Below are 27,639 nucleotides of genomic sequence, written 5' to 3' on the forward strand. Positions count from 1 at the left end.
TGCCAGTTACCTAGGAGCTATAGGTCTCTTGCAAGGGACTTGGGGGAATGGATTGATTGATTGATCTCTCTAAGGTTCTTTGTTGTTGATATTTCACAGTTACCCTGTGAATATTTTTGCTCTCTTCCTTGTGTTTTTCCATCTGACTTGAACTTTCATTGCTTTGTATATGTAAACTAGTAGAAGGGATTTCTGTACTGTCATTTACAGGGATCAAGGACATAGCCAAAGGTGGGAAGCAACAGAATATAGTATGGAAGAAAGTTAGTGTTCTGAAATAGTGAACATTAGGCCTTTATCAGAGATTTGATGTGTTGGTGTAAATGGTGGTTTGGTGGATAGTTCCTCTCTAGGGTAATTGTGACTTTGGAGGATTGACTTCTGTCCACCACCTTGGTGCTGCCAAAAGGCACAACTCATTGGTACATACTTGTATAAACAACTACATATGTAATTAGACTGTAAAAACACAACTCACCATATGTTAGTATTTCATATTACTAGATCTGATTTGTTAATACTGGATCTGAAAATCATGCTAACAATTCTGTTGATTTATTATTTTTGGCCACCCCTCTTACAAGGCGGAAAAGGCCTCTTTGATATGTGCATGCATATATGTATATACTGTATTTTTTCACATTTCAGTGGGCAAAGAAACTCTTAGCTAAGTACAAGTGTTTGAATGCTGATGAAGTGGAAGAAGCTGAACTAAATTGTACTACTAATGTCCAAGAACCTTGTGGCAGTTCTTCCGAAAACAAAAGTGGTGATAGTGATGACAGTACAAATAAAACAAAAATATTTCCGCACAATGAGAAACTGTACAGACTCAATCAAAGAGTGTTAGAAAATGAAGTAGTAATGATGAGAGCATGTAGTGACAAAGATAACCAACCCCTAGATAGCCAGAATGTTTGCATTGTGTCTAAGGACTCACCATAGAAAGTAAATTTGTATGTATGTTTTCTGTATCTAGATTTGAAACTTTTGTACATACGATTGTTCTTAAAATTGTGTGCTGTGTGCTTTTGTTACATAACAATGAGTTCTAATTTAATATTGTGGCCAAAGGCAGATACAGGTTCTTGAATCTGTATCCTTAAATACAGACTTCCTTTCACTAGTGTAGAGATGAAAAATATGCTGTGACTTGTGTTGTTATCGGAGTTGGAACATGGCAGTACCAGTTTTATTATGGAACAGTTCTCGCATATAGGTGGCCTTGTTTATATACATGAGGTTTGATATACTAAGGAGTTATGCAATACATTGAGCAATGTAAATATCTTTTTTTTTCATGTATGTCCTGCTTTAGAGATCACATCACAAGTTTAAGTACAAACAGGTGCAATGTTAGGTAAGTTATCTTTTGGTTAGACTGAATATGGATAAACTTGTAGGTATTTGAAATACAAATAATTCTAACATGTTTTTCATTAAAATGAATATCTAGTCTTATTTTTTATTATTTTTTTCATACATACTTATGCCAACGGCTTCATCCCCCTTACAAGGAAGGCAACTGAAAAGCAAAGGCATAAAATCCACTCCCACCCATTCCATACCCACATACTCCACTCCCATTCATCCCCCTCACTCTCTCTTATCTTGGCTCCTCCTGGATGACGGGTCATCCCTGCATCTCACCTACTGCCCTGGATCAGAAGCAAAGGAGCAAGAGGCAGCACATCCACAGCAAGGCCACTTCATTTAATCAGTGACCCCCCCTCCATCCCCTCATGCACAAAAAAGAGAAGACAGGGAGAAATCCCTTTGGGCTGTGTCAAAATATCGTTCACATATAACCCCTCACCATCCCCCATCCCCCACCCATTCCCATACATCACAGCATCATCCATGCACAACCATTCTTCATTCACCCCTATCTTTTATCTTCTCCCTTCCTCAACAGACATTCCCCCTTTCCCAATGCCCCTTTTACCCCATCCATCCATCTCATCCTTGGTTGCCCCTCATGTTCACTCCTTCCACCTCTGCCTTCCACACCCGTTTTACTAATTTTTCTTCACTCATTCTTTCCATGTGTCCAAACCAGCCCAATACTCTTTCATCAACACTATCTCCCAACTCCATTTCTACCCAGCTCTCCTCACCTCCTCATTTCTCACTATCTAGCCTAGTAACCCCTACCATACTTCTCATGTGCCTCATCTCAAACACATTCAAACTCCTCTCTTCCTCTCTTATGTTCCATGTTTCTGCCCCATACAGTGCTATTGGCACAATTACTCCATACAATCTCCTCTTAGCATCCATTCCCAAATGTCTATTTCTCATTACACTTTTTAATCCCCCAAGGCTTTACTTGCTTCTCTTAATCTACATTCTACCTCCACCTCCTTTCCTCCCTTTCCTGCCACATTCACACCCAAGTATGAAGCTATCTACTTCCTCCAGTCTCTCTCCCTTAATACTTACTTCCAATTTGCTGCCAATTTCTTCCTTGGTACATTTCATCACCTTACTTTTACCCATATTTATCTTCAACTTCCTTTTGCACACCTTCCCAAACTCTTTCACTAAATTCTTTAATCCCTCCTCTGATTCTGCCTCAAGAGCAGTGTCATCAGCAAACAACAACTGGCTTATCTCCCTTTTTTCTCTATTTTCTTTAACTATCTCCAATCCCCTGTCCATTACCCTTGCATTTACCTCATGCACCACCCCATCCATGTACAAATTGAACAGCCAAGGTGACATAACACATCCCTGGCAAAGTCCCTCCTTTACCTCAAACCACTCACTCTCTCCATTTCTAACACAGGCAAAACTCTTGACTGCTCTTAACAGCTTTCCTCCTATCCCATATATCTGCAATACCTCCCACAGTGCCTTCCTGTCTACCCTGTCATGAGCCTTTTCCAAATCCATAAAGGCCCAAAAACATCCTTACCTTTTCCTAAAGCTTTTTCACATATCTGTCTTACTACAAGTATCTGATCCATACAACCCCTACATGTCCTAAACCCACACTGTTCCTCATCAATTACTCCCTCTGTTCCTCTCCCAATCCTGTCAATCAAAACCTTCCCATAAGCCTTACCAACTACATTCAACAAACTGATCCCTCTGAAACTACTACACCCACTCTTGTCCCCTTTTCCCATATAAAGTGGAACTATATAGGCACTCCTCCAGCAGTCCACCCTCTTTTAGACAAACATCAAACAACCTCACCAGCCAGTCCACCATTACTGTACCTCCCTTTTCTAGACACTCTGCATAACACCCATCTAACCCAGGTGCCTTACCTGCTCTCATCATATTAATAACTGCTTTCACCTCATCTTTCCTTATTTCTCCTCCATTTTCCTCATTCATCACAATCATTTTCTCAGTACTTCCCACTGCAACTACCTTTCCCTCCTTATCCTCCTTCACATTTAGAAACTTCCTAAAATATTCTGCCCATCTTCCTCTTTGCTGTCTCCTCCATTATCATTGCCTCCTCTTCCTCTTTTAAATACTTTCCAAAACTTCTTTTTATTACTTTAAAAATATTCTGTCATACTCTTAACCCATTTCACATCTGCTCTCCTCTTTACATCCTTTATCTTAAATTTTACTTCTCTTTTCTTTGTACCTCTCATATGATTCTCTTATCCTATTTTGTAACCAATCTGTGAATTTTTGCTTCTTCTCTTCTACAACCTTCTTTGCTTCATCATTCCACCTCTTGCTATCCTTCCTTCTGTTTCCTTCCATCCTCCTTGTTCCATGTACCATCTTTGCATATCTTGTGACTCCCTCCTTGAACCATCCCCATTCCTCCACCCCAAGTTCTACTCTATCCTTCACTCCCTCCCACTCAGTTTCTTCTTGTACTCCTTCTCTTTTTCTTTCACATTTAAGAATTTTATTCTAAGCACCTCCCTACCTTCTGTTCTTTTCCACTTTCTCCATCTATCTTCCACTCTCAACTTACCTTCCACCAAAAAATGATCTGATATTTCCCCACTCCCCATAGAACATGTACATTCAAAACTCTCCCTACACTTCTCCTGGTTACCACTATGTAGTCCATTAAATCCCTATCTACCACCCTCTCCCACATGTACTTGTGTTGACTTTCTTCTTAAACACTGTATTTGCTGTCATCAACTCTAGGCATTTCTACCATCAACTCTCCACTATGATTTTTTTCCTGGAACTCCACACTTTCCAACCACTCCATCTACTGGTTCATTTCCTACCCTAGCATTAAGATTTCCCATTACAGCTACATTGACATTTCTTCCTATACCCTCTATGCATTCATTTAAATCTATCCAAAAAGTCTCCCTTTCCTCTACACTTTTCTCACTATCAGGCCCATATGCACTTACAAAATCCCACATCTCTTCAGTTTCACTCTCATTCACATTAACCTTGAAGAAAACTTCCACTCCACACCTTTACATATCTCTTCACTTGCTAGTATAGCCAACCCTTCTCTCCTTCATCATATCTTCATTCCTGACACTCACCCAACTACACTCCAAACTCAAACTCACCCCTCCCTTTCAACTTAGATTCACTCCAATGCCAACAAGTCCATCTTTCTTCTCACACACATACTTCCTATCTGTTCTCTTTTACTCTCATCTGTACCACATCCATGCACATTAAAAGACCCAAACCTTAGGGTTCTGGTTGGAAAACTCCTCCCAGAACCCTCTTATGCCTTTGCTTTTTTTTAGGAATATCCCCTTTGGGGATACAAAGAGTAGGATGCCTAGTCCTATCCCCATCATGTTTTTGTTGCCTTTTACGACTCGAGTGGAAAGACTCGGTGGCAGTATTCTTTCTCCCCCACCACAGGGTTCAGTGAAAAAAAGGAAATGAACATTCAGAAAAGTGGTACAGGACATTATTAAAAGTGGAGGGACAGCATAACTAAGGGACATTCAATGTATAATAAGTATCATAATTTCTCTATGAATAGAGATTTCCTCTATCACAGACAAAATGAAATGTGGCTCTGGTCCATATGGGTGCCCCATATAGACCCTAAATTATCAGCTGCATGCTACTGAGCATGCAACCAATACCCCAGATGGGGTATTTTTTTCATAGATGGCACAATCTCTAAATGTTGGATGACTACATGATATCTCCTTAGTAAAGGTTTACTTATTTAGAGGGATTTGAGCACATACTTGATGTGAGGTTCATAGCTCTTTCTAAAGTTTTAAAGTTGTGTTTACTTAAGTTTTACATATTTAGTATGAATTGTGTGAAACACCTTGCATGATACTCCGTGACCATTATGATATAAATTAATATTGTAATGCCATTCTTATAATTTCATTTATCCTCTGTCAAGCTATTCGTTAAAGTACTTCAGATAATATGTAATATTATGGAAATAACTGACAATGAGTTTAGGAATGGTAGAGTTTGTGAATGAACTGGGAAACAGATGGGGTTGTGAGAAAGAATAAAACAGGTCAACTCAAGGTTGATTGGTCATGTTATGAGAATAGATGGAAGTAGATATCTTCAGTGGGTGCACAAATATGTGCTGGGAGTGAGAGCAAGGAGTACACCAAAGAAAACAAGAGATGGATGGAGAGAGAAAAAAAATTGTTCGAAATGTCAATGAAGCAAAAATGTGAGGGAGCGAGTTGGAGAAAAATGTCTACAGGGAGTCCTCAAGTTACGAAGGAGCTCCACTCCTACACCACATTGTAAACCAATTTTCAGTGTATATAGGAACTAGTCTAAGTAAGCACCTTCCATGGTGGTTGCTTTCCTCTTCTTCAATGCACTGCCATCAGAAGAATCTGCCTTACCCTTAGGAACCATAATGAAGGACAGGAAGTTACATAAAAAGAAACAAAAATGAGAGAGAGAATAATAAATAGTAATCTAAAATAGAGCACAACCCTCAGTCTATTGTCACATGATGACATATTCATCCAGTGCGCTTACAAACTAGTTCTTAATGTTATTAAAAGGGAAGAAAAAAAAGAAAAAGAAAAGAAAAAAATATATATATATATGTATATATACACACCAACAGCTTTTTCCCCCTTATGAGGGAGGTAGCCAAAAACAAAGGCATAAAATCTGCTCCCACCCATTCCACTCCCTTTCACTCCCCCTCCCTCCCTCTTATCTTGACTCCTCATAGATGACAGGTCATCCCTGCATCTCACCCACTGTCCTGGGTCAGAAGCAATGCAGCAAGACACAGTACATCCACAGCAAGGCCACTTAATTTAACACGTTAACCGCGTACTGGGCCACCCGTGTACCGAGCAGATGTTTCACTTGTTGCGTATTGGTACATCTGTGGCCCGAATATTACCTTCTAAAAAGTATCACAAACATGAGTATGTAAACAATTTGTGTATATTTTTTTTATTTATTATGACTGCAGATGCATTGCTATGGTACTGGAAAATAAAATGAAAATAATAAGACAGTAAGTTTATTTGTTGAAAAAAAAATTTTAATCTGAAATACAAGTAATGTTTTTTTAGCAAAATATTGATCATTTATTTATAACACTAGTCATGTTTTTCATTGAAACATGAAATGCAAAGGTGTGGTTGACCCTCACACTCATTGCAATAGGTGGTTACTCTCCTAGCCTTGTTTGTGGCCACCTTGTATCCCTCACAAAGTGAGATTTTTTCATAGCATCCTCTGCATCGCTTCCTTGTGTTTTTCTTTGGACCATGTGCTTCCTGTAAGGTATGGTCTTTTCTTGCACCCGATATATCAGAGGTCCTCTTCCCTGGTTTTCTTATTACAGATTCTGTAAAGGTTCTCAGACATACTTGTTTTGCTGAGCAGTATTTATTGTAAAGAATTTGAGCATTTGTCACTGATATCCCAGCAATCATTTCCATCGCCAGCTTCTTGTACCACTTCTTTGATTTTCGGAGTGGTGAGTAGTAGGAATTGAGTTGATCAGCAACATCAACACCTTTTTTAGCCTTATTGTACTCAATGACACTTTCAGGTTTTACAATCTCTTCTCCTTTTCTGTTTTTATTTCCACTTGGAACTAAGTCACCACCTTGCTCAGGTACTGTTGATAGTGTCAAGACATCTCTCTTATCTTTCCACTTGTATAACTTCACACCTTGTCTGTTTTCTGCTGCTTTCATTTCTCCCACCCTCAACTTTGCTTTTACTACTTCTTGGCACAAATATTTCTTATTTGTTCTTACAGTTCCACAAATGTAGGTCTTCTTGGCCAACAAGTACTCTGCCAGGGTTATTGAGGTGTAGTAGTTGTCAGTGTATATAGTGCATCCTATACGTAACAATTCATTACATAATTTCACCACACGTGATTTAGTTGAATTTAGGTCAGCAATCTTGTCACTCATCCCTACATGAACCTCTAAATTCCATGTATATCCCTCAGGTGTGCAAACTTTGTACACTTTCATTCCATATTTGTGAGCTTTTCCTGGAATGTACTGTTTTATGCCTAATCTCCCTCTAAATGGCACCATGCTCTCGTCAACAACAAGTTTGGAGCCAGGTTTGTACACAGCTTTAAAATTGTTAACAAGTAGCTCAATCAGTGATCTGACCTTATACAACTTATCATGAGAATTTACATGACATCTGTTGTCTACAAAATGCAAAAATTTGTAGAGAAACTCAAATCTTTCCCTTGACATTAGCTTTGGTACAAAGGGATCATCATATAACACACTTTTACACCAGTAGAGTTGAATTTCAGGCTTTACAGTTAATCCCATGTACATCACAATACCAAAAAAAATCTTTATCTCTTGTCTGTTGGTAGGTTTCCATAACATCAGTCGTGACCTTCGTGTTACTGTTGCAGCATCAATTACTTGTTGTGCATACCTATTGGTTTCTTGAACAATTATATCAATGATATCATCAGATACAAAGAGACCATATACATCAATAGGCAGTACCTCAGTTTCGTCACCTGTGTTACTGATAGTGACTCTCATTTCTTCCTTGCCAGTAAAGGTATGCATGCGTTGTTTTGAGGACACAGACAACCATTCACATTGTGTGTTGTTACTGTTGTTGTTTCCATTTCTCCCAGAGTTTGGTGGCTGAACAGGTTCATCTTGATCTGCACCTGTTTCAGATTCACTTTTGTCAGAGAAATTATCATCTGAATTACTGACAACAAAGTCAGAATCGTCAGAATCATCAGATGAAGTATGTGATTGTTCTCCATAAAAGTAAGACGTCTCCATGTCTGTTTAGAGTGAAAAAGACAATATTATCAGTTTTCCTATGCAAAATTGATCAAAATTTAAGTTATTGTATCAATACTAACCCAAATATACATCATAAAACAACATCAAATAGGAGAAAATGGATATATATATAAATCATATGCTATAACCCATGCCTGGTACACTGGTGTACCAATACGTGTTAGAAGGGGAAAAAATTGCTGGTCCGCGATTCGGTATATATTTGTACCATGGGTTTTTATGCTCTACACTACAGGCCACGCTCTCAGAGTGATACATACCTCCTCACTCTGCAAAAGTCCAACGGACACTGGAGTGGCCGGGTTATAAATGTGACGCGGTGTGGGCAAGTGTACTGAGTTGCCAGACGCGGCTAACGTGTTAATCGGCGACTGCCCTCCCTCTCCATCCCCTCATGCAGAAAAAGAAAAGATGGGGAGAAATCTTTTCGGGGTGCATCAAAATATCATTCACACATACTCCCTCAACCCATCACCCACTCACTCCCTTCCATGCATCACATCATCATCCATACACAACCATTCTCCACTCACCCCTATCTTCTGTCTTCTCCCTTCCTCAACAGACATTCACCTCTTTCCCAATGCCCCTTTTACTCCATCCATCCATCTCATCCTTGGTCGCCCCCTCATGTTCACTTCCTCCACCTCTGCCTTCTACACCTCTTTTACTAATCTTTCTTCACTCATCCTTTCCATGTGGCCATACCATCCCAATACTCTTTCATCAACCCTATCTCCCAACTCCCTTTCCATCCCCCACTCTCCTCACCTTGTTTCTCACTCTATCCAGCCTAGTAACCCCTACCATACTTCTCAGGTATTTCATCTCGAACACATTTAAACTCTTCCTCTCTTATGTTCCATGCTCTACCCCATACAGTGCTGTTGGCACAATCACTCCTTCATACAATCTCCTCTTAGCATCTATTACCAAATGTCTATTTCTTGTTACACTTTTTAATCCCCCAAGACATTTACTTATTTCTCTAATCTATATTCTACCTCCACCTTCACTCCTCCCTCTCCCACCACATTCACACCCAAGTATCTAAAGCTATCCAGTTCCTCCAGTCTCTCTCTCCCTTAATACTCACTTATTAAATGAATGATATGGTTTAACGTCACACACTCCCCCCTCCTGTTAGGAGACTAGGACGGTGCCCCTCACAGAGGGCTTTGTAGCATGGAATTTAATGAACCATGCCCTTGGTTCAACTTCGCTGGTAGCAGGATTCGAACCACCCTCACCTCGACCTTCGCCGCAAGTAACAACGCCCTAACCCACTCAGCCAGAATAGATCAACAAAAGGGAATGTATAGGGACAAACACTGCCAGGGGTTGTAACCATGAAACAGGGGAAGTCAAGACCGTCATAAACCGAATACTCCTTGTACATTATTGCAACAACCTGTTCCATGAGAGATGTGCACCATGGATAAAAAAAAAAAGATCAATAAATCACACCAAGCAGGATGGAGTGACAGGGATGCTTGTGATGGGAGTGAAACGAAGAGGGTGAGACAATAATCCTCTCCAATATCCAGTCATCCCATTTTGTGGAAAAGGTGTATAAGGTGAGTAGTGAATATTCTTATTTGTGAAGGCCCTTTTCTGTGTGGGGGCCCACCCTAGATACATACATATACCAAAGGCTTTTTTCCCCTTACAAGGGAGGCAGCCAAAAAACAAAGGCATAAAAACCATTCCCACCCATTTCATCCCTAAATACACTCCACACCCCTCCCACCCTTCCTCTCATCTGAGCACCTCCTGGATGACGGGTCATCCCTGCACCCTGCCCACCGCCCTGGGTCAGAAGCAGTGTCGCAAGACACAGCACATCCACAGCAAGGCCGCTTCATTTAATCGGCGACCCCCCCGCTCCGGCCCCCTTTGCATATAAGGCGAGGGCGGGGAGAAATCCCTAGATACATACATATACCAAAGGCTTTTTTCCCCTTACAAGGGAGGCAGCCAAAAAACAAAGGCATAAAAACCATTCCCACCCATTCCATCCCTAATACACTCCACTCCCCTCCACCCTCTACCCTCCCTCTTATCTTGACACCTTCTGGATGATGGGTCATCCCTGCATCTTGTCCACTGCCCTGGGTCAGAAGCAGTGTTGCAAGACACAGCACATCCACAGCAAAGCCGCTTCATTAAATCGGCGACCCCCGCTCTCCGTCCCCTCATACAGAAAAGGAGATGGGGAGAAATCCTTTCAGGCTGCATCAAATTTTTCTCATACATACTACCTCACCCCCATCCATTCCACCTCATGCATCACAACATCATCCATATACAACCATTTTCCATTCACCCCTGTCTTCTGTCCTCTCCCATCCTTCCTCAACAGACATTCCCCTCTTCCCCAAAGCCCCTTTCACCCCATCCAGCCATCTCATCCTAGGTCGCCCCCTCATATTCACTCCCTCCACATCTGCCTTCCATACCACTTTACTAGTCTTTCTTCACTCATTCTTTCCATGTGTCCAAACCATCCCAATACTCTCATCCACCCTATCTCACAACTCCCTTACCACCCTTGTTCTCCTCCTCACCTCCTCATTTCTCAATATCCAGCCTAGTAACCCCCATCATACTTCTCAGACACCTCATCTCAAATACATTCAAACTCCTTCTCTCTTCCTCTCTTATGTTCCATGTTTCTGCCCCATACAGTGCTGTTGGCACAATCACTCCTTTTAAAGAAATAGTCAAGCAGCAAATGCAGGATAATGCAAAAGACACAATTATCCAAGTGATTAATGAAAAAGCAAACTGGGTCAGGGATACAGTAGATAGGAAAAAATGTATTGTGGTCTATGGACTAAAAGAAAAACGGATTGGCAAGGTACATGAGAGAAAAAGAAGAAAAAGAGACAGCAGTAGAAATTCTAAATGAAATTCAGGGGGGGGGAAAGAGATTCAAGCATAGACTTAGAAGAGACACACAGAATCGGTCGCTACTCTAAAGATAGAAATCGACCTCTAAAGATAAAATTAAGGTCACAGATGGTAGTAGAAGACATCTTTGAAAAAGTAGGCAATTTGGCAAAGAGTGAAAAGTACAATAAGATATAGATAAAAAGAGAAATGAGTACTGAGGAATTAGAAAAAGAAAAGTCACTAAGAAAAGAAGCAAAGGAAAAAAACTTGTTGAGAACGGAGACAGAATGCAAAGAATTCCATTGGAGAGTAATCGACATGAGATTGAAACAGTGGCACATCAAAACGAAAAAACCAAGGACAGAAAAGATAATGGAGAAGGAAGAAAATTAAAAGTGGCCTACACTAACATTGACGGATTAATTTCAGGTCTGAACGAACTCAATGATTATCTGTTAGAAGAAAAAAACAGACATAATGGGAATTGTAGAGACTAAACTAAGAGGAGAAATACCATCTATTGATATTGGACAAGGGCTATACAATTACTGGATAAGAAACAGGGACAAAAAGCAGGGAGGGGGAATCATGTTCTTGGCCAAGAAAGACCTAAACGTGACAAAAATTGCAGAGGGCAAAGGTAATGTTGAACTGATCATGATAAAAGTCGAAGGCAAGAATATGAAAAGTAGGAAGTTTGTGGTGACCTATGTGCCCCCAAGAACGAATGCTTGGAAAGAAAACGAACTCACAAAAATGCTAGAAGATAAAAAAAAAAAAAAAATCACTAAATGAGATACTAATGGGTAAGGGTAACCTAGTAATTATGGGAGACTTCAATTGCAAAGAAATTTGTTGGGACAACATGACAGTACGAGATGATGTGTGGGGCAATGTACTGCTAGACATGACCATGGAGTACACAATGACCCAGTGGGTCAGTGAAAACACAAGGTACAGAAACAATGAAGACCCATCAAAACTAGATTTAATATTTACAACGGAACCTGAAATAGTGGACAAAGTCTACTACAAGACACCAATTGGAAAGAGTGACCATGTACTCATCGAAACTGTACTAAAGGAAGAAATAGAGATGAAGAGGAGCGAAAAGCATAGGAAAGGAAGATTGATGTACAACAAAACAGACTTTGCAAAACTTAAGACGTTCTTCCAGAATGCAAACTGGGAAAAACTCTATATGGAAGAGACAACAGTGGAAGAGAAATGGAACATACTGTTGGCTAATTACAATGAAGGGGTAAACAGGCATGTACCAAGACAAAAGCGAGAGAGAGTACATTAAATGTTGGTTCAACAAAAGATGCAGTGAGGCAAAAGACAGAAGGGACAAAGCTTGGAAAAGGTGGAGAAAAGACAAAAAACAAAGCAAATGGCAAATTTATATAAACTATAGAAATGAGTATGTTAATGTGAGAAGAGAGGAGAAAAGGAACCATGAGAAGGATATTATAGATAAATGCAAAGATCAGCCCAAGCTATTCTACCGGTATGTAAATGGTAAACTTAAAACCAAACAGGAACTAGTGAAACTACGCCAAGGAAATATAGAATACACAGAAGAATTAGAGATGGCCGAAATCATGAACAACCACTTTAAATCTGTCTTCACCAGAGAGAAAATACAAAATTGGGACGTAGACAATAACAAACATTCTCCCCACATGAGTGAATTTACAACATCACAAAAAGAAATATCAGAACATCTATCAAAACTGGATGTCAGAAAATCACATGGCCCGGATGGAATTGCAAATTGGATTATAAAAGAATGCAAAGAAGAGCTAACGGACAAAATACACATCATAATAAATAGCTCACTCAAGGAAGGAAAGATACCTAATGACTGGAAAAATGCTAACATTGTACCAATATATAAAGGAGGAAACAAGGAAGAACCCACCAACTATAGATCAGTATCACTAACAAGTACTATAGCCAAAATTTGTGAGAAAATCATCAAGAATAGATGGGTAAAACACCTGGAAGATAACAACATATTAAACCCAAGACAATTCGGGTTCAGACAAGGTAGATCATGCACCACAAACTTGATATGCTTCTACTCAAGACTAATAGACATAGTGCAAGAAAGAAACGGATGGGCTGATTGTGCATTCCTAGACCTGCAAAAAGCATTTGACAAAGTACCACACAGAAAACTAATAAAAAACTGGAACACATAGGAGGAATACAAGGGAACCTACTAAAATGGATGGAGGACTTCCTGACTGGAAGAAAGATGAGAGTAGTACTCAGAGAAAAATATTCAGATTGGAAAGAGGTGATCAGCGGAGTACCGCAAGGATCTGTACTGGCTCCAATAATGTTTGCTATCTATATGAATGATATGGACGAGGGCGTGAACTGTTACATGAGCTTCTTTGCTGATGACGCCAAACTGTTAAGGAAAATAGAAACTGATAAGGACTGTGAAGCACTGCAAGAAGATCTGAATAGGGTATGGAACTGGAGTCAGAAATGGGAAGTGGATTTTAATACTAAGAAGTGTAGCATAATGGAGTTTGGAAAAAGCAAAAACAGAATATCAAGAAATTATACAATTGGAACCAAGGAAGTAAAGAAAGTAGGATCTGAAAAAGACTTGGGAGTTGTTATCACAAACGACTTTTCCTATGATACACAGATTAACAAAATTGTCGGGGAGACTTACAACTTGTTTAGATCAATAAAAGTGGCTTTTGCTTACCTGGACGAAGACATGATAAAAAAAATATTGGTTACATTGATAAGTCCTAGACTAGAGTATGCGACATTGAGGTTCCCCAGTACAAAAAAGAACATAAAAATAGAAAGAATCCAAAGAGCAGCTACAAAAATGGCACCTGCACTTGCAAACCTATCATACGAGGAGAGATTGGCTAAACTGGAGCTACCGACACTGGAGCAAAGAAGAGAGAGAGGAGACCTACTGACCATCTACAGAATCATGAAAGGCACAGAGATACTTGATAGAGAAGAATTACTAAACTGGGACAAGAGAAACACAAGAGGACATGGAAGGAAATTAAGAAAACATAGCTATAGAAGAGAACTGAAGAAAAACAGTTTTCCACATAGAGTTTTAGACACTTGGAACAAACTGGATAATGAAATAGTAAGCGCAAAAACCATTCACGAGTTTAAAAGCAAACTAGACACTGAGAGATACAATGGCGGGACAACACGAGCATAGCTCCCCTTCCCGCAAAATACAACTAGGTAAAAGGTAAATACAATCTCCTCTTAGCATCCATTCCTAAATGTCTATTCCTCATTACACTTTTTAATCCACCAAGGCATTTACTCGCTTCTCTCAATCTACAGTCTATCTCCACCTCCACTCCACCCTTTCCTGCCACATTCGCACCCAAGTATCTAAAACTATCTACTTCCAGTCTGCTGCCACTTTCACCCCTTGTATATCTCATCACCTTACTTTTACCCACATTTATCTTCAACTTTCATCTTTCACACACTCTTCCAAACTCTGTCACCAACTTCCTCAATCCCTCCTCTGATCCTGCTACAAGTGCAGTATCATCCAGAAACAACAGCTGGCTCACCTCCCACTTTTCTCCATTTTCTTTAACCATCTCCAATCCCTGATCCAACCCTTGCATTTACCTCTTGCGCCACCCCATCCATGTATAAGTTGAACAGCCAAGGCGACATAGCACAACCCTGACGAATTCCCACCTTTATCTCGAACCACTCACTCTCTCCATTTCTAATCCTGACACATGCTCTACTACTCTCGTAAAAACTCTTGACAGCTCCTAGAAGCTTTCCTCCTATCCCATATATCTGCAAAACCTCCTACAGGTCCTTCCTGTCTACCCTGTCATAAGCCTTTTCCAGATCCATAAAAGCCCAAAAACTTCCTTACCTTTTCCTATAGCTTTCTCACATATCTGTCTTACCACAAAAATCTGGTCTACACAACCTCTACCTGTCCTAAATCCACACTGTTTCTCACCAATTACTCTCTCTGTTCCTCTCCTAATCCTCTCAATCAAGATCCTCCCACAAGCCTTCCCAACTACATTTAACAAGCTAATCCCTTTGAAACTACTACACTCACACTTATCCCCTTTTCCTTTGTAAAGTGGAACTATACAGGCACTCCTCCAGTCCTCTGGCACTCTACCCTCTCTCCAACAAACATTAAATAACCTCACCAGCCAGTCCACCATCACTGTACCTCCATTTTTTTTTAGACATTCTGCAGGGCATCCATCCAGACCAGGTGCCTTACCTGCTCTCATCATCTCAACAACTGCCATCACTTCATCCTTCCTTATTTCTTCTCCATTCTCCTCACTCATCACGGTCATTTTCTTAGCACTTCCCACTGCAACTATTTTTCCCTCCCTATCCTCCTTCACATTTAACAACTCCCTAAAATACTCCACCCATCTTCCTCTTCCTGCCTTCTCTTCCATTATCATCTCTCCATCTGCACCTTTTACCCTTTCTTCTCTACTTGATCTGCCGCCTCTTCCTCTTTTAATTTCTTTCCAAAATATCTTTTTATTACTTTCAAAATTTTCTGTCATACTCTTACCCCATTTCACATCTGCTCTCCTCTTTGCCTCCTTTACCTTTTGCTTTACTTCTCTTCTCTTTTCTTTGTACCTCTCATATGACTCCCTCGTCCTATTTTGTAACCAATCTGTGAAAGCTCAATTCTTCTCTTCTACAACCTTCTTTGTTTCCTCATCCCACCATTCACTACCCTTCTTTCTATTTCCTCCTGTCCTTCTTGTTCCACACACCATCTTTGCACACCTTCTGACTCCCTCCTTGAACTATCCCCATTCCTCCTCCACTCCTAGTTCTACTCTATCCCTCACTCCCTCCCACTCCTCTCTCAGGTTCTTCTTGTACTCCTCCTTTTCCTTCTCAATTAAAGAGTTCACCATAAGCACCTCCCTACCCTTTGTTCTTCCCTTTTCTCCATCTATCCTCCACTCTCAACTTGCCTTCCTCCAAAAATTTATCTGATATTCCTCCACTCTCTCCCCTTAGAACATGCACATCCTTAACTCTTCCTATTATACTCCTATCCACCACTGCATAGTCCATTAATGCTCTATCTGCCACCCTTCCATCCACCACCCTCTCCCATGTGTACTTATGCTTGACTTCCTTCCGAAACACTGTATTTGCTATCATCAACTCTCTTTATAGACACATCTCCACCATCAACTCCTCACTACAATTCTTTCCTGGAACTCCACATTTCCCAACCACCTCGTCAATTGGTTCATTTCCTACCCTAGCATTAAGGTCTCCCAATACTACTACATTGACGTTCCTCCCTAATCCCTCTATGCACTCATTTAAATCTATCCAAAAATCCTCCCTTTCTTCACTCTTCTCACTACCAGGCCCATATGCACTTACAAAAACCCACATCTCCTTTCCCAGTTTCACCTTCATCCACATTAACCTTGAAGAAACCTCCTTCCACTTCACTACACGTTTACCTATCTCTTCACTTACTGGTATAGCCACCCCTTCTCTCCCACGCCCTTTCTTCACTCCTGAGAACCTCCCAACTACAGTCCCAAACTCACACTCGCCCTTCCCTCTCACTTAGTTTCACTCAAAGCCAACACATCCATCTTTCTTCTCACAAACATACTACCTACCTCTTCTGTTTTACTCTCATCTGTACCACATCCACACACATTAAAAGACCCAAACCTTAGGGTGCTGGTTGGAAAACTCCTAGACCCTCTTATGCCTTTACTTTTATTAGGAATGTACCCTGTGGGGCTACAGGGAGAAGGATGCCTGGTCCCAATCCCCGTCCCGTTTTTCTCGCCTCTTACGATCCAAGTGGGAATACTTGGTGGTAGCATTCTTTTACCCCAACCACAGGGTAGTTGGATTTGGAAAAAGCTTATGACAGGGTGGACAGGAAGGCACTGTGGGAGGTATTGCAGATATATGGGATAGGAGGAAAGCTCTTAAGAGCAGTCATGAGTTGTTATGAGAGTGATAGAGCCTGTGTTAGAATTAGAAATGGAGAGAGTAAGTGGCTTGAGGTAGAGGTGGGACTTCAACAAGGATGTGTCATGTTGTCATGGCTGTTCAATTTATACATGGATAGGGTGGTGCATGAGGTAAACGCAAGGATAATGAACAGGGGATTGGAGATGGTCAAAGAAAATGGAGATAAATTGGAGATAAGCCAGTTGTTTGCTGATTAAGGAAGTTACTAACAGAGTTTGGGAAAAAGTACAAAAAAAGGAAATTGAAGATAAATGTAGGTAAAAGGTGATGAGGTGTACAAGGGGAGAATGGCAGTAAATTGGAGGTGGGTGTTAAAGGAAAGAGACTGGAGGATGTGGATACCTTTAAATACTTGGGTGCAAATGTGGCGGGAAAGGGAGGAGTGGAGGTGGTGGTAGAATATAGATTGAGAAATAAGTAAATGCCTTGGGGATTAAAAAGTGTAATGAGAAATAGACATTTGGGAATGGATACCAAGAGGAAATTGTACAAAGAAATGATTGTGCCGACGGCACTGTTTGGGGCACAAGCATGGAACGAAAGAGAGGAAAAGTTTAAATGTGTTTGAAATGAGCGTGTTAGGGGTTACTGGGTTGGATAGAGTGAGAAACGAGGTGAGGATGAGAGTGGCAGTGGAAAGTGGGTTGGGAGATAGGGTTATGAATGAGTATTGAGATGGTTTGGACACATGGATAGGATGATTGAAGAAAGATTAGTAAAAGAGGTGTGAAAGGCAGAGGTGGAAGGAGTGAACATGAGGGGCGACCAAGGACGAGATGGATGGATGGATGGAGTAAAAGGGGCACTGGGAAAGGGGGGAATGTCTGTTGAGGAAGGAAGGTAGAAGACAGGGGTGAGTGGAGAATGGTTGTGTATGGATGATGCTGTGATGCATTGAAGGGAGTGGGTGGTTCTGACCCAGGGCAGTGGGTGAGATGCAGGGATGATCTATCATCCAGGAGGAGCCAAGACAAGCGTGAGGGAGAAATGATGAATGGGAGGGGAGTATGTGGGGACGAAATGGGTGGGAGTGGATTTATGCCTCTGATTTTGGATACCTCCCTTGTAAAGAGGATAAAGCCCTTGATATATGTATATATATGTTAGGCAGTTGTCTTCTCTGCTCAGCGCGCTGCGGTCAACTGCGCCAGCAGTACCGGCCCAGCCGACGGGCACAGTACGAGTCCCGGGCAGAGTCGGCCTTGCGTACCTAGAAGGAGCAATCCCCAGCTACGGTGAGGACTGCTCACAGCACATCGGCAGCCTCACCCAGCAGCCAATCGGTTCGCGGGACGAGCACTCTTGCGGCTAATCAGCGCCGCCTGTGCAATTTATTACTCTATTACGCACTCACAAACATCTACGTTTGCTTTCTCTCCAACTGAAATTTCTAACTTTACTACGGCATCTTCTTATTTCAGTTTACCTACCACTAAAATATTTCTAACTTTCTGACTCTCCCCACGACTAAGCCTCCGACTCCTTTCCTAACTTTGTTGTATGAGATGTTGAAAGATTTCTCCTAATTATTGATGCAGGCCTCGAACTCCAAGTCTCTGCCCATGTCTCTTGAGCCACGACACATACATACTATAATAATGCAAGAGTGATCATTGGGAAAGAGAGACTAAACGAAGCAAAACACTCTCATATTACGTCTTGAGTGTATTTCGCACTGGATGTAATATGATATACGAAAACGCCTTGCTTCGTTTAGTTTCTCTTTCCCAGTGGCCACTGCATATAATTGAACACAAACTACCAGCGTTTCTCATTAGCATATTCTAATAAATATCCCTACAGCGAAGCATACATGATTTCAAAGCATACATGATTTCAAAGCGTCTGCCATGTATTGTCGTAAAATCAACTCGTGGCGCCATCTGATTTGCCCTAACGTCACATGTTTTCAGTAAATTGGTTATCATGGTCGACTGCTAAACATCGTGGTTGAGTGATGCAAGATACTTTATGTCAAATTTAGACTTTGTCCAAAAAACTATTGGCGAAGAGGGTGAGTCGCCAAAGAAGTAGAGGAAAGGCTGGGGGAAGATTTGTTCTGTCAGGAATTGTAGCAATTTTAGTACCAGAAATTAAATCGACACGGTTAGCTTTACAAAGCCGGACAAGGAATCAGCCAGATATGCAAAGTGGGTACGCGTTGTAATTGTAAAACACCCTCGAGCTGATATTTACAATGCAGCCATGTCATTTGTTTTTGCAGTCCATTTCCCAGATGAATCGATTGCGAATCTAACAAAAATCTGCCTGCTACAAGAGAAAAATCAGTGCGATAATACAAGATGAAAATTAATGCCGGGCATCGTTCTTATGATAGCTTTGCTGCCACCTCGTCCCAGGCCAGGATCACAACCAATGCCAGGTCCATCCCAGATCACCAGCAGCTGCCAAAAGGGAGCGCAGGAGGGGAAGTTTGTAATATTTCTTAGGTGAGCCCTACAATGGAGCGAGTGCTAGCACCACCCATAGCATACATAGGCCAACCCTATCCCTTCATCTCCTGCACCACAGTGCAGGCCTAGTAGCGTATAAGTAAATCCAACTACTAGGCCTGCTTGTAGTAACGTCTAAGACATAGACATTAGTCATTGTAGGTAGGGGTATATTCATTGGCCTTGAGTTACCTTGTATTTACGTGCCTACATGTTAATGATGCCTGTGAATAAAGAATTGAATTTTTTGAATTGTTGCTTCTTGAAACTTGTGATTGTCTATAGTATGTGTATTATAGGGGGTCTAAAACAGTTTCCCAAATCACTAAATTAGCATTTTTTTCAGATAATTGATGCTATACTACTGACAAGGTTACAAGTTAACTGGAGATTGCAAAACCACCACATTCACCAACAGAATCTGATGAGGGTGATCATATGGATTGTGATCCTGATCCAGATCAAGAAAATTATGGCTCTCTACAACAAGCATTTTCTGAGTCAAAGGTAAAGACTTTAGTATCTAACATGATATCAACAGAGTTGCATTGTTATTGGTAACTGACAGATTTTCCACTTGGAATCAAATCTTCAGAGTTCTCAAATTACATGTACTGCATCAGTATAGGTGAATGCCTAATTGTAGAATATATTGAAGCTGGTTGAATTCAAGAGAAATGATGTATTCAGTGTCACAGAATTGACATGTGATAATCATCTCTTGCAGATCCTGAACTTAATGGGGATTTGCATGTAATTTTTTGCCCTGATGTACATACAGGTTAATGATTCATTTTCAGGGCAAGTACCTCTTTGATTCGATGATGCTCACAATACTTGCATTAAAAAATAGACAGTTGCTATATTACTTGATCTCTTTCACTCTGAATTATAATTTAGTGGAGGGGGGTCAGACTTTTCAGAAATTTTTCTATCTGTTTCAGGGATTTCTTTTTAAGCTATCCTCATCACTATAAAGAATAGAACCCTTGAGGCACTATTTTCATTTCCTTCCTCAACAGACATTCCCCTCTTTCCCAATGCACCTTTTATCCCATCCATCTATCCATCTCATCCTTGGTTGCCCCTCATTTTCACTCCTTCCACCTCTGCCTTCCACTCTTTTACTAATCTTTCTTCACTCATTCTTTCCATGTGCCCAAACCATCCCAATACTCTTTCAACCCCATCTCCCAACTCCCTTTCCACCCCCACTCTCCTCCTCACCTCGTTTCTCACTCTATCCAGCCTAGTAACCCCTACCATACTTCTCAGACATTTCATCTCAAACACATTTAAACTCTTCCTCTCTTATGTTCCATGTTTCTGCCCCATACAGTGCTGTCAGCACAATCACTCCTTTATACAATATTCTCTTGGTATCCATTCCCAAAAGTCTATTTCTCATTACACTTTTTAATCTCTTCAATACGAGTCAACATCTTGCACACAACATCGGATTCCCAATGTACAATGCATCACAGTACTCACATTATAAAATATGAAGTCACTGTTGTATTACATGTTCTCTTTCACTCTGAGTAATAATAATCACAGAAAATGTGATCAAACCAGTTCACAGAATTCAGGGGTAACTGAGCTACAACCACAAAATAAATGTAATCAAGACTGACACTGGCATCCTCGTACACCCACTCACATCTCATGACGCCTATGTAGGCATCATATCGAAGAGGTTAATCCCCCCAAGGCATTTGCTTGCTTGTCACAATCTATATTCTACCTCCACCTCCATTCCTCCCTTTCTCCAAACATTTGCACCCAAGTATCTAAAGCTATCCACTTCCTCCAGTCTCTCACCCTTAATGCTTCCAATTTGTTGCCATATTCTCCCTTTGTACATCTCATCACCTTACTTTTGCCCACATTTATCTTCAACTTCCTTCTTTTGCACAACTTCCCAAACTCTGACACTAACTTCCTTAATCTCTCCTCTGATCCTGCTACAAGTGCAGTGCTGTCAGCAAACAACAACTGGCTTATCTACCATTTTCTCCATTTTCTTTAAGGGAGTGTTGCATCGCTTTATAGAGTAGGTGAAATTTTTTATTTCAAATATGTGTTTAATGAATATAGGTATAAATACCCCTTATGTTAGTGTGTAATTCCTCAGGGTATTGTGTTCCTCCCATGTGTATATAAGGCATAGTGAATATTTAATAAAGATATAATGAGCTCAAGTGAGCCTCTAATTACTTAATGGAAAATCTTTCCACATCATTCAGCTTGGTATGAAATGAAAGCTTAGAGTCTGGGAAACAAATCTTATTGATTACATTTTTTTTTGTTTTTCAAATTAACACCTCTTATTTTTTATTAATTTGTTTCTCTGAATAATTGAAAAATGCAAACTTCAGGTTTCATAAATTATTTTTTTTTTCAATTCAAATTTCTTTTATTTTTTACTGTAGAAAATAAAGAGCATGATGTTATCTTTCAAATGAAACAAAAATGACAAAAACATAAAACCGAAGATATAAAACAAAAAAACATAAACTTTACAGGATGGGGGATTTAAATTTTTGCGACAATTTTTCGCGATTATTTGTTTGATGGTTGCAATGTATAGCAAATCTCCAAATTCCTCTACTGATGAGGTGTGAGGTGAGGGTGAGTGGTGTGGCGTGGGTGGAGGAGGTGTATGGTGGGCGTGGCTAGTAAATGGTTACAGAGTGCTGGGTGCAACTGTGCTGCTTTTCTCCTCTTTCTTTTTCCTTGTTTCTATTTCAGGCACTCACGGGCCCTCTCTCTATTTTGCGGCTTCACTCTCTTGTTTCTTGCTAATTTTTCCATGATCACAGCAACAATACAGGGCGAGGGATCAAAATTGTGGTGTATGGTGTGAGTGCCAGGAGCGACGTCACCTTACTTTGACCTTTTCAAGAGCACTGATGCCCTGTCCTGTCTGTGTTGTTGTTGTTGTTGTTGTTGTCGTTCCCTAGACTGTCTGTCCGAGCAGTCCCGTCTCCCCAAGGAAGGCCACAGCCGAGACTGGGTTTTCCCACAAATCCTTTATAGAGTGTATGTTGTGTTGTTTGCGTGCATGATTGTGTATAATGCAGTCTTCCATTATGTGTTGTATGGTATGGGGTGAAGTGTTACATCCTGGGCAGCTGTTCACAACACGGTCGTCCAGCCTCCTCTGGTAGCTTAGAAGTGCTGGGTGGTGACCGCATCGCAGTCTGGCCAAGTGGACTCTGTCCTTACGTGGGAGAGAGGATTCAGAAGGGTGGATATCAGGGGGTCTGGCATGCAGCAGTGTGTTGTCTTTCAGTGTGTTAATGGAGCGGTGAGTGATATGATTATGAATATGTTTCTGGAGGCTGGTATTTGGTGGTTGTGGAGGAAGAGAAGAGAGTATCTTTGTGTAATAAAGGTCTTTGGGTGTAGTTTTAATGTTTCTTGGTGTGTGTGGGTGTTCTGCTATGTAGTGTAACGGGTGTGATGTGTTTGTGGTGGCTGCAGCAAGTGTTTGTGTGCCTCTCATGTCGAGGTGTTCCTTGACTTTGAGGACTTTTGTTTCATGGTGTAAATGGTCTGTAGGTGATGTATTTGTGCAGCCAATCATCGCACATCAGAAACATTAAGAACGGAGTACCGCAGGGCTCAGTTCTATCCCCGACATTATTTAATCTATACTGTCTTTGTGGGGTATGCTGGTGGGAGGAGTTGCCAAATATCCCCATAAACACAATTCTGTATCAAAAAAATGAAATACCTATAGAAATGTTGACACTATTTCAATATAGAGAATGTTTTTTAAGCAATGGGGCTGCCAGAGGTTGCCAATGTTTTATCTATCTTATGCTGTATAAAAAATAGAAAAAAAAATACAGTTGTATAACTTTGTATGAGTGTTGCCACCATCATAGAGATTCTTTTGAAATGTTTACCTAAAATTCGCTCATGTACCAGAATTTTTCAAATTATTGCTGGTGACGCTCTCCCATCTCCAATCCCCTGCCCAATTATCCTTTACATTTACCTCTCACACCACCCTTTCCATGTATAAATTGAACAGCTAAGGCGATGTAACACATCCCTGGCAAAGTCCCACCTTTACCTCAAACCACTCTCTCCATTTCTAATTCAAACACAGGCTCTACTACTCTCATAAAAACACTTGACTGCTCTTAACAGCTTTCCTCCTATCCCATATATTTGCAATACCCCCCACATTACCTTCCTGTGTATCCTGTCAACCCTTTTCCAAATCCAAAATGATCCAAAAAACATCCTTACCTTTTCCTAAAGCTTTCTCACATATCTGCCTTACTACAATAATCTGATCCTTGTTGGTAGAAGGTAAGTTGAGAGTTGAGGATAGATGGAGAAAAGAAAAGGACAGAGGGTATGGAGTTAAGTACAGTAAACTGCTTAAATGAGAAAGAAAAGGAGGAATACAAGAAGAAGCCAAGATAGGAGTGAGAGGGAATGAAGGATAGAGTAGAACTAGGAGTGGAGGAGGAAAAGAGATGGTTCAAAGAGGGAGTCACAAGTTGTGCAAAGTTGGTGTGTGGAACAAGTAGAATGGGAGGAAATAGAAGGAAAGGTAATGAGTGGTGGGATGATGAAGGAAAGAAGGTTGTAGAAGAGAAGAAGCAAGCATTCACAGATTGGTTATAAAATAGGATGAGAGAATCATGTGAAAGGTACAAAGAAAAAAGAAAAGTAAAGCATTAGATAAAGAAGGCAAAGAGGAGAGCAGATGTGAAATGGGGTAAGAGTATAACAAAATTTTGAAAGTAATAAAAAGCTGTTTTGGAAGGAAATTGAGGAAGAAGAAGTGAATCAAGTAGAGAAGAAAAGGTAAAAGGTGCAGATGGAGAGATGGTAATGGAAGAGATGGCAGTAAGAGGAAGATGGGCAGAATATTTTAGGGACTTACCAAATGTGAAGAAGAAGGAGGGAAAAGTAGTTGCAGTGGGAAGTGCTAGAAAAATCAGTGATGCATGAGGAAAATGGAGGAGAAATAAGGAAATATAAGGTGAAAGCAGTTATTAAAATGAGAGCAGGTAAGGCACTTGGGTTGGAAGGGTGTCTTGTGGAGTGTCTAAAACAGGGAGATATAGTGATGGTTGAGTGGCTGGTATTTACCTAGTTGTAATATACGTGAGGGGAGCTATGCTCGTGGTGACCTGTCTTTTTATCTCTCCACATCAAGTGATGAGGTTTAGTGTTTGTCTAAGAAAGGGTAGAGTGCTGGAGGAGTGCCAATATAGTTTTGATTTACAAAGGGAAAGGGGACAAGTGTGTAGTAGTTTCAGAGGAATCAATTTGTTGAGTGTAGTTGGGAAGGTTTATGGGAGGGTTTTGATTGAGAGGATTAGGAGAAGAACTGAGGAATAATTGGTGAGGTACAGTGTGGGCTTAGGATAGGTAAGGGTTGCTTGGATCAGATAAAAAAGAATGGATTAAAGAAAATCTGCAAGACACCGATCATTGCTACAATGTTTGGCATTTAGCTTAAAGCTGGTGTAAAGTCTGCGGTCAACCAAATATTCATAAAAGTGAAACTGGCTTTTGCCAGCAACATTTCAGATTAATAGGCATTATTTAGTAATGCACAAGTATTTAGTGTTAACAGTGAATACTAGTGAAATCCTCCAAAACTTCTTTAATTTCAGGTCTCAAGAAGAAAATTGACAAGGCCAAAGAGAAAGATTGTGAAATATTTAGCAAATGGTGCAGGTGCATCAGGTGTATCATTTATATTTGTGCACATCAACAACTGTAGATGTGACCCAGAAATTATCCTTGCAAAGTGGTTGTCATCAGAAAACCATATGCATGATGTGGATAGGGTCTGCAGTGATTTGTATCCAACTTGTGGACATAACAAGTTATCTGAAAGGAGTCTCCAAAAGAAGAAATTTTTAAAATCAGGTTAGATAAGAGTTTTTGAGTTCATATTTTACGCGAATGCATTATCAAATATAATGCCAATTTGATTTATTCCTATCTACTAATGCCAAGAATTCATAAGGTTCCACTGTAGTGGGTATCTATTAGAATAATTCCACTTTTTTAATTCCAGGTACCAATACATCTGTGAGAGTCTCAGAAATCATTGACAATTCAAATTTCAAATGCATTATCTAGAAAACTTCCAACTTGGAGGCATATCACATCAAGGTTCTGCAGTTTGTACCAGAAATGATTGCCTTCAGTTACAAAGAGATGTAGTGAGGTGTATACAAGAGACCCCATTTTGAACAGAAGTTATGTTGAACAATTTTGAATTTTCCACATTTTCAGTAGGATTTTTTCCTAATAGACACACATGTATGGCATGATAGGTGGTATATTCTTTTTAAGATTTTGAAGATACATTCAATAGCCTATACTATTGGTAATTTAATTAAAAAATATTTAATCTTTTTCAGACCTCTGCTGCAGTGCACTACAATGAAAACTGCCAAAAGGAACAGAAAGTGAATGCTGATGGTGAACTACATTGGGCCATTATATTCACAGAGACAAAAAGAGGTGGTTATTCTCTATAACCTATCCAAGAAAACATGGTGACGTAATCAAGATGTACAGATAGTTGATACAAACCTCATTCTTTAGTCTTGTCATACTATATGATTCTCCCATGCAACTCAAAAATTAAAACAAAATTACGAAATTGTAAATTCTTTAAGTGTATTTATGACTGAAGTCAAACTATATGTTCATGGAGAATCCAACAAATGAGTCATAAGTGCAGTAGCCAGGTATTTTTCTTTTGCAGAATATGTGAGGAAATTGATAACTGATATTGTGAGATGTTCTGAGAACATTCTGCCACAAGATGAAACTGGATACACACCTGCACTTCTGTCACAATTATGGACACACACCTGCAAGTCTGAAGCTATTAATAACTTCACATACTACAGGCAATACTACAAAGAAGTCAAAACTTTAATTACTCCAAGGTTGGATATTTGAATCCTACATGGCTACCCACTGCAGGAAATTCAGCCTTGATTTTTTCTACAGTTCATGCTGGCAGAGGCACATGATTTTTCTTTTCCAGAATATTCCAGCACCATCTTACTGTTTGTATGCTGGGTAGCAACACTAGCTGCAATAAAGTGTTATGTATCTAGTTGTGAAAAGGATTTTTCATGTAAACCTGTTTGTCATGAAATGTACAGTATGCTTGTGTTTCCTTCAAAACCTCTGAAATGTATATGAAAAAAAAATTATGACTTTTAACATATGTACATATATATAACAAAAGGGTTTTCCCCCCTTACAAGTGAGGTAAAAAAAAAAAGGGGGGGGGGGGTAGGATTAAAATCCATCCCCACATACTTCACTCCTATTCAACCCCCCCACCCCCACCCTCCCTCTTATCTTAACTCCTGGATGATTGGGTCATCCCTGCATCTCACCCACTGACTGCCCTGGGTCAGAAGCAATGTTGCAAGATACAGCACATTCACAGCAAGGGTGCTTCATTTAATCAGCGACTCCCTATCTCCGTCCCCTCATGCAGAAAAAGAGTTGGGGAGAATTCCCTTCGGGCTGCGTCAATTTATTTACATGCATACTCCTTCAACCCCCCATCCCCCACTCACTCTCTTTCATGCATCACAGCATCATCCATACACAACCATTCTCCATTCACCCATATCCTCGGTCTTCTCCTGTCCTTCCTCAACAGACATTCCCCTCTTTCCCAATGCCCCTTTTACCCCATCCATCCATCTCATCCTTGGTTGCCCCCATATTTTCACTCCTTCCACACCTGTTTTACTAATCTTTCTTCATTCTTTCTATTTGTCCAAACCATCCCAACCCTATCTCCCAATTCCCTTTCCACCCCAGTTCTCACCTCGTTTCTCACCCTATCCAGCCTAGTAACCCCTATCATACTTCTTAGGCACCTCATCTCAAACACTGGTTTTACTCTAGACTATTAGACATAATACAAGAATGGGGTGGATGGACTGATTGTGATTTCCTAGATCTACAAAAAGCTTTTGATGAAGTGCCAC

The 27,639-nt window shown here is 40.4% G+C and overlaps 1 protein-coding gene across 10 annotated transcripts in view; it reads left to right on the forward strand.

Annotated features, from left to right (window-relative positions):
- Nucleotides 1-25,530, forward strand: part of LOC143034358 (tetratricopeptide repeat protein 33-like) — a 35,167-nt gene extending 9,637 nt beyond the window's left edge. For 9 of the 10 annotated variants that reach the window (XM_076200311.1, XM_076200308.1, XM_076200312.1 and 6 more), the window contains one exon: nt 649-5,299. In XM_076200311.1, coding sequence (XP_076056426.1) covers nt 649-945 — 297 coding nt within the window. In that variant the 3' untranslated portion in view covers nt 946-5,299. Of the gene's footprint in view, nt 1-648; nt 5,300-19,973; nt 20,135-25,275 lie in introns of those variants that run through there. The other variant, XM_076200314.1, reaches the window with a different exon arrangement.
- The last annotated feature ends 2,109 nt before the right edge of the window (nt 25,531-27,639 follow it).

Source organism: Oratosquilla oratoria, chromosome 17, assembly GCF_046742065.1.
Source record: "Oratosquilla oratoria isolate Oo_2021 chromosome 17, ASM4674206v1, whole genome shotgun sequence".
In the NCBI taxonomy this organism is placed as follows: Eukaryota; Metazoa; Arthropoda; class Malacostraca; order Stomatopoda; family Squillidae; genus Oratosquilla; species Oratosquilla oratoria.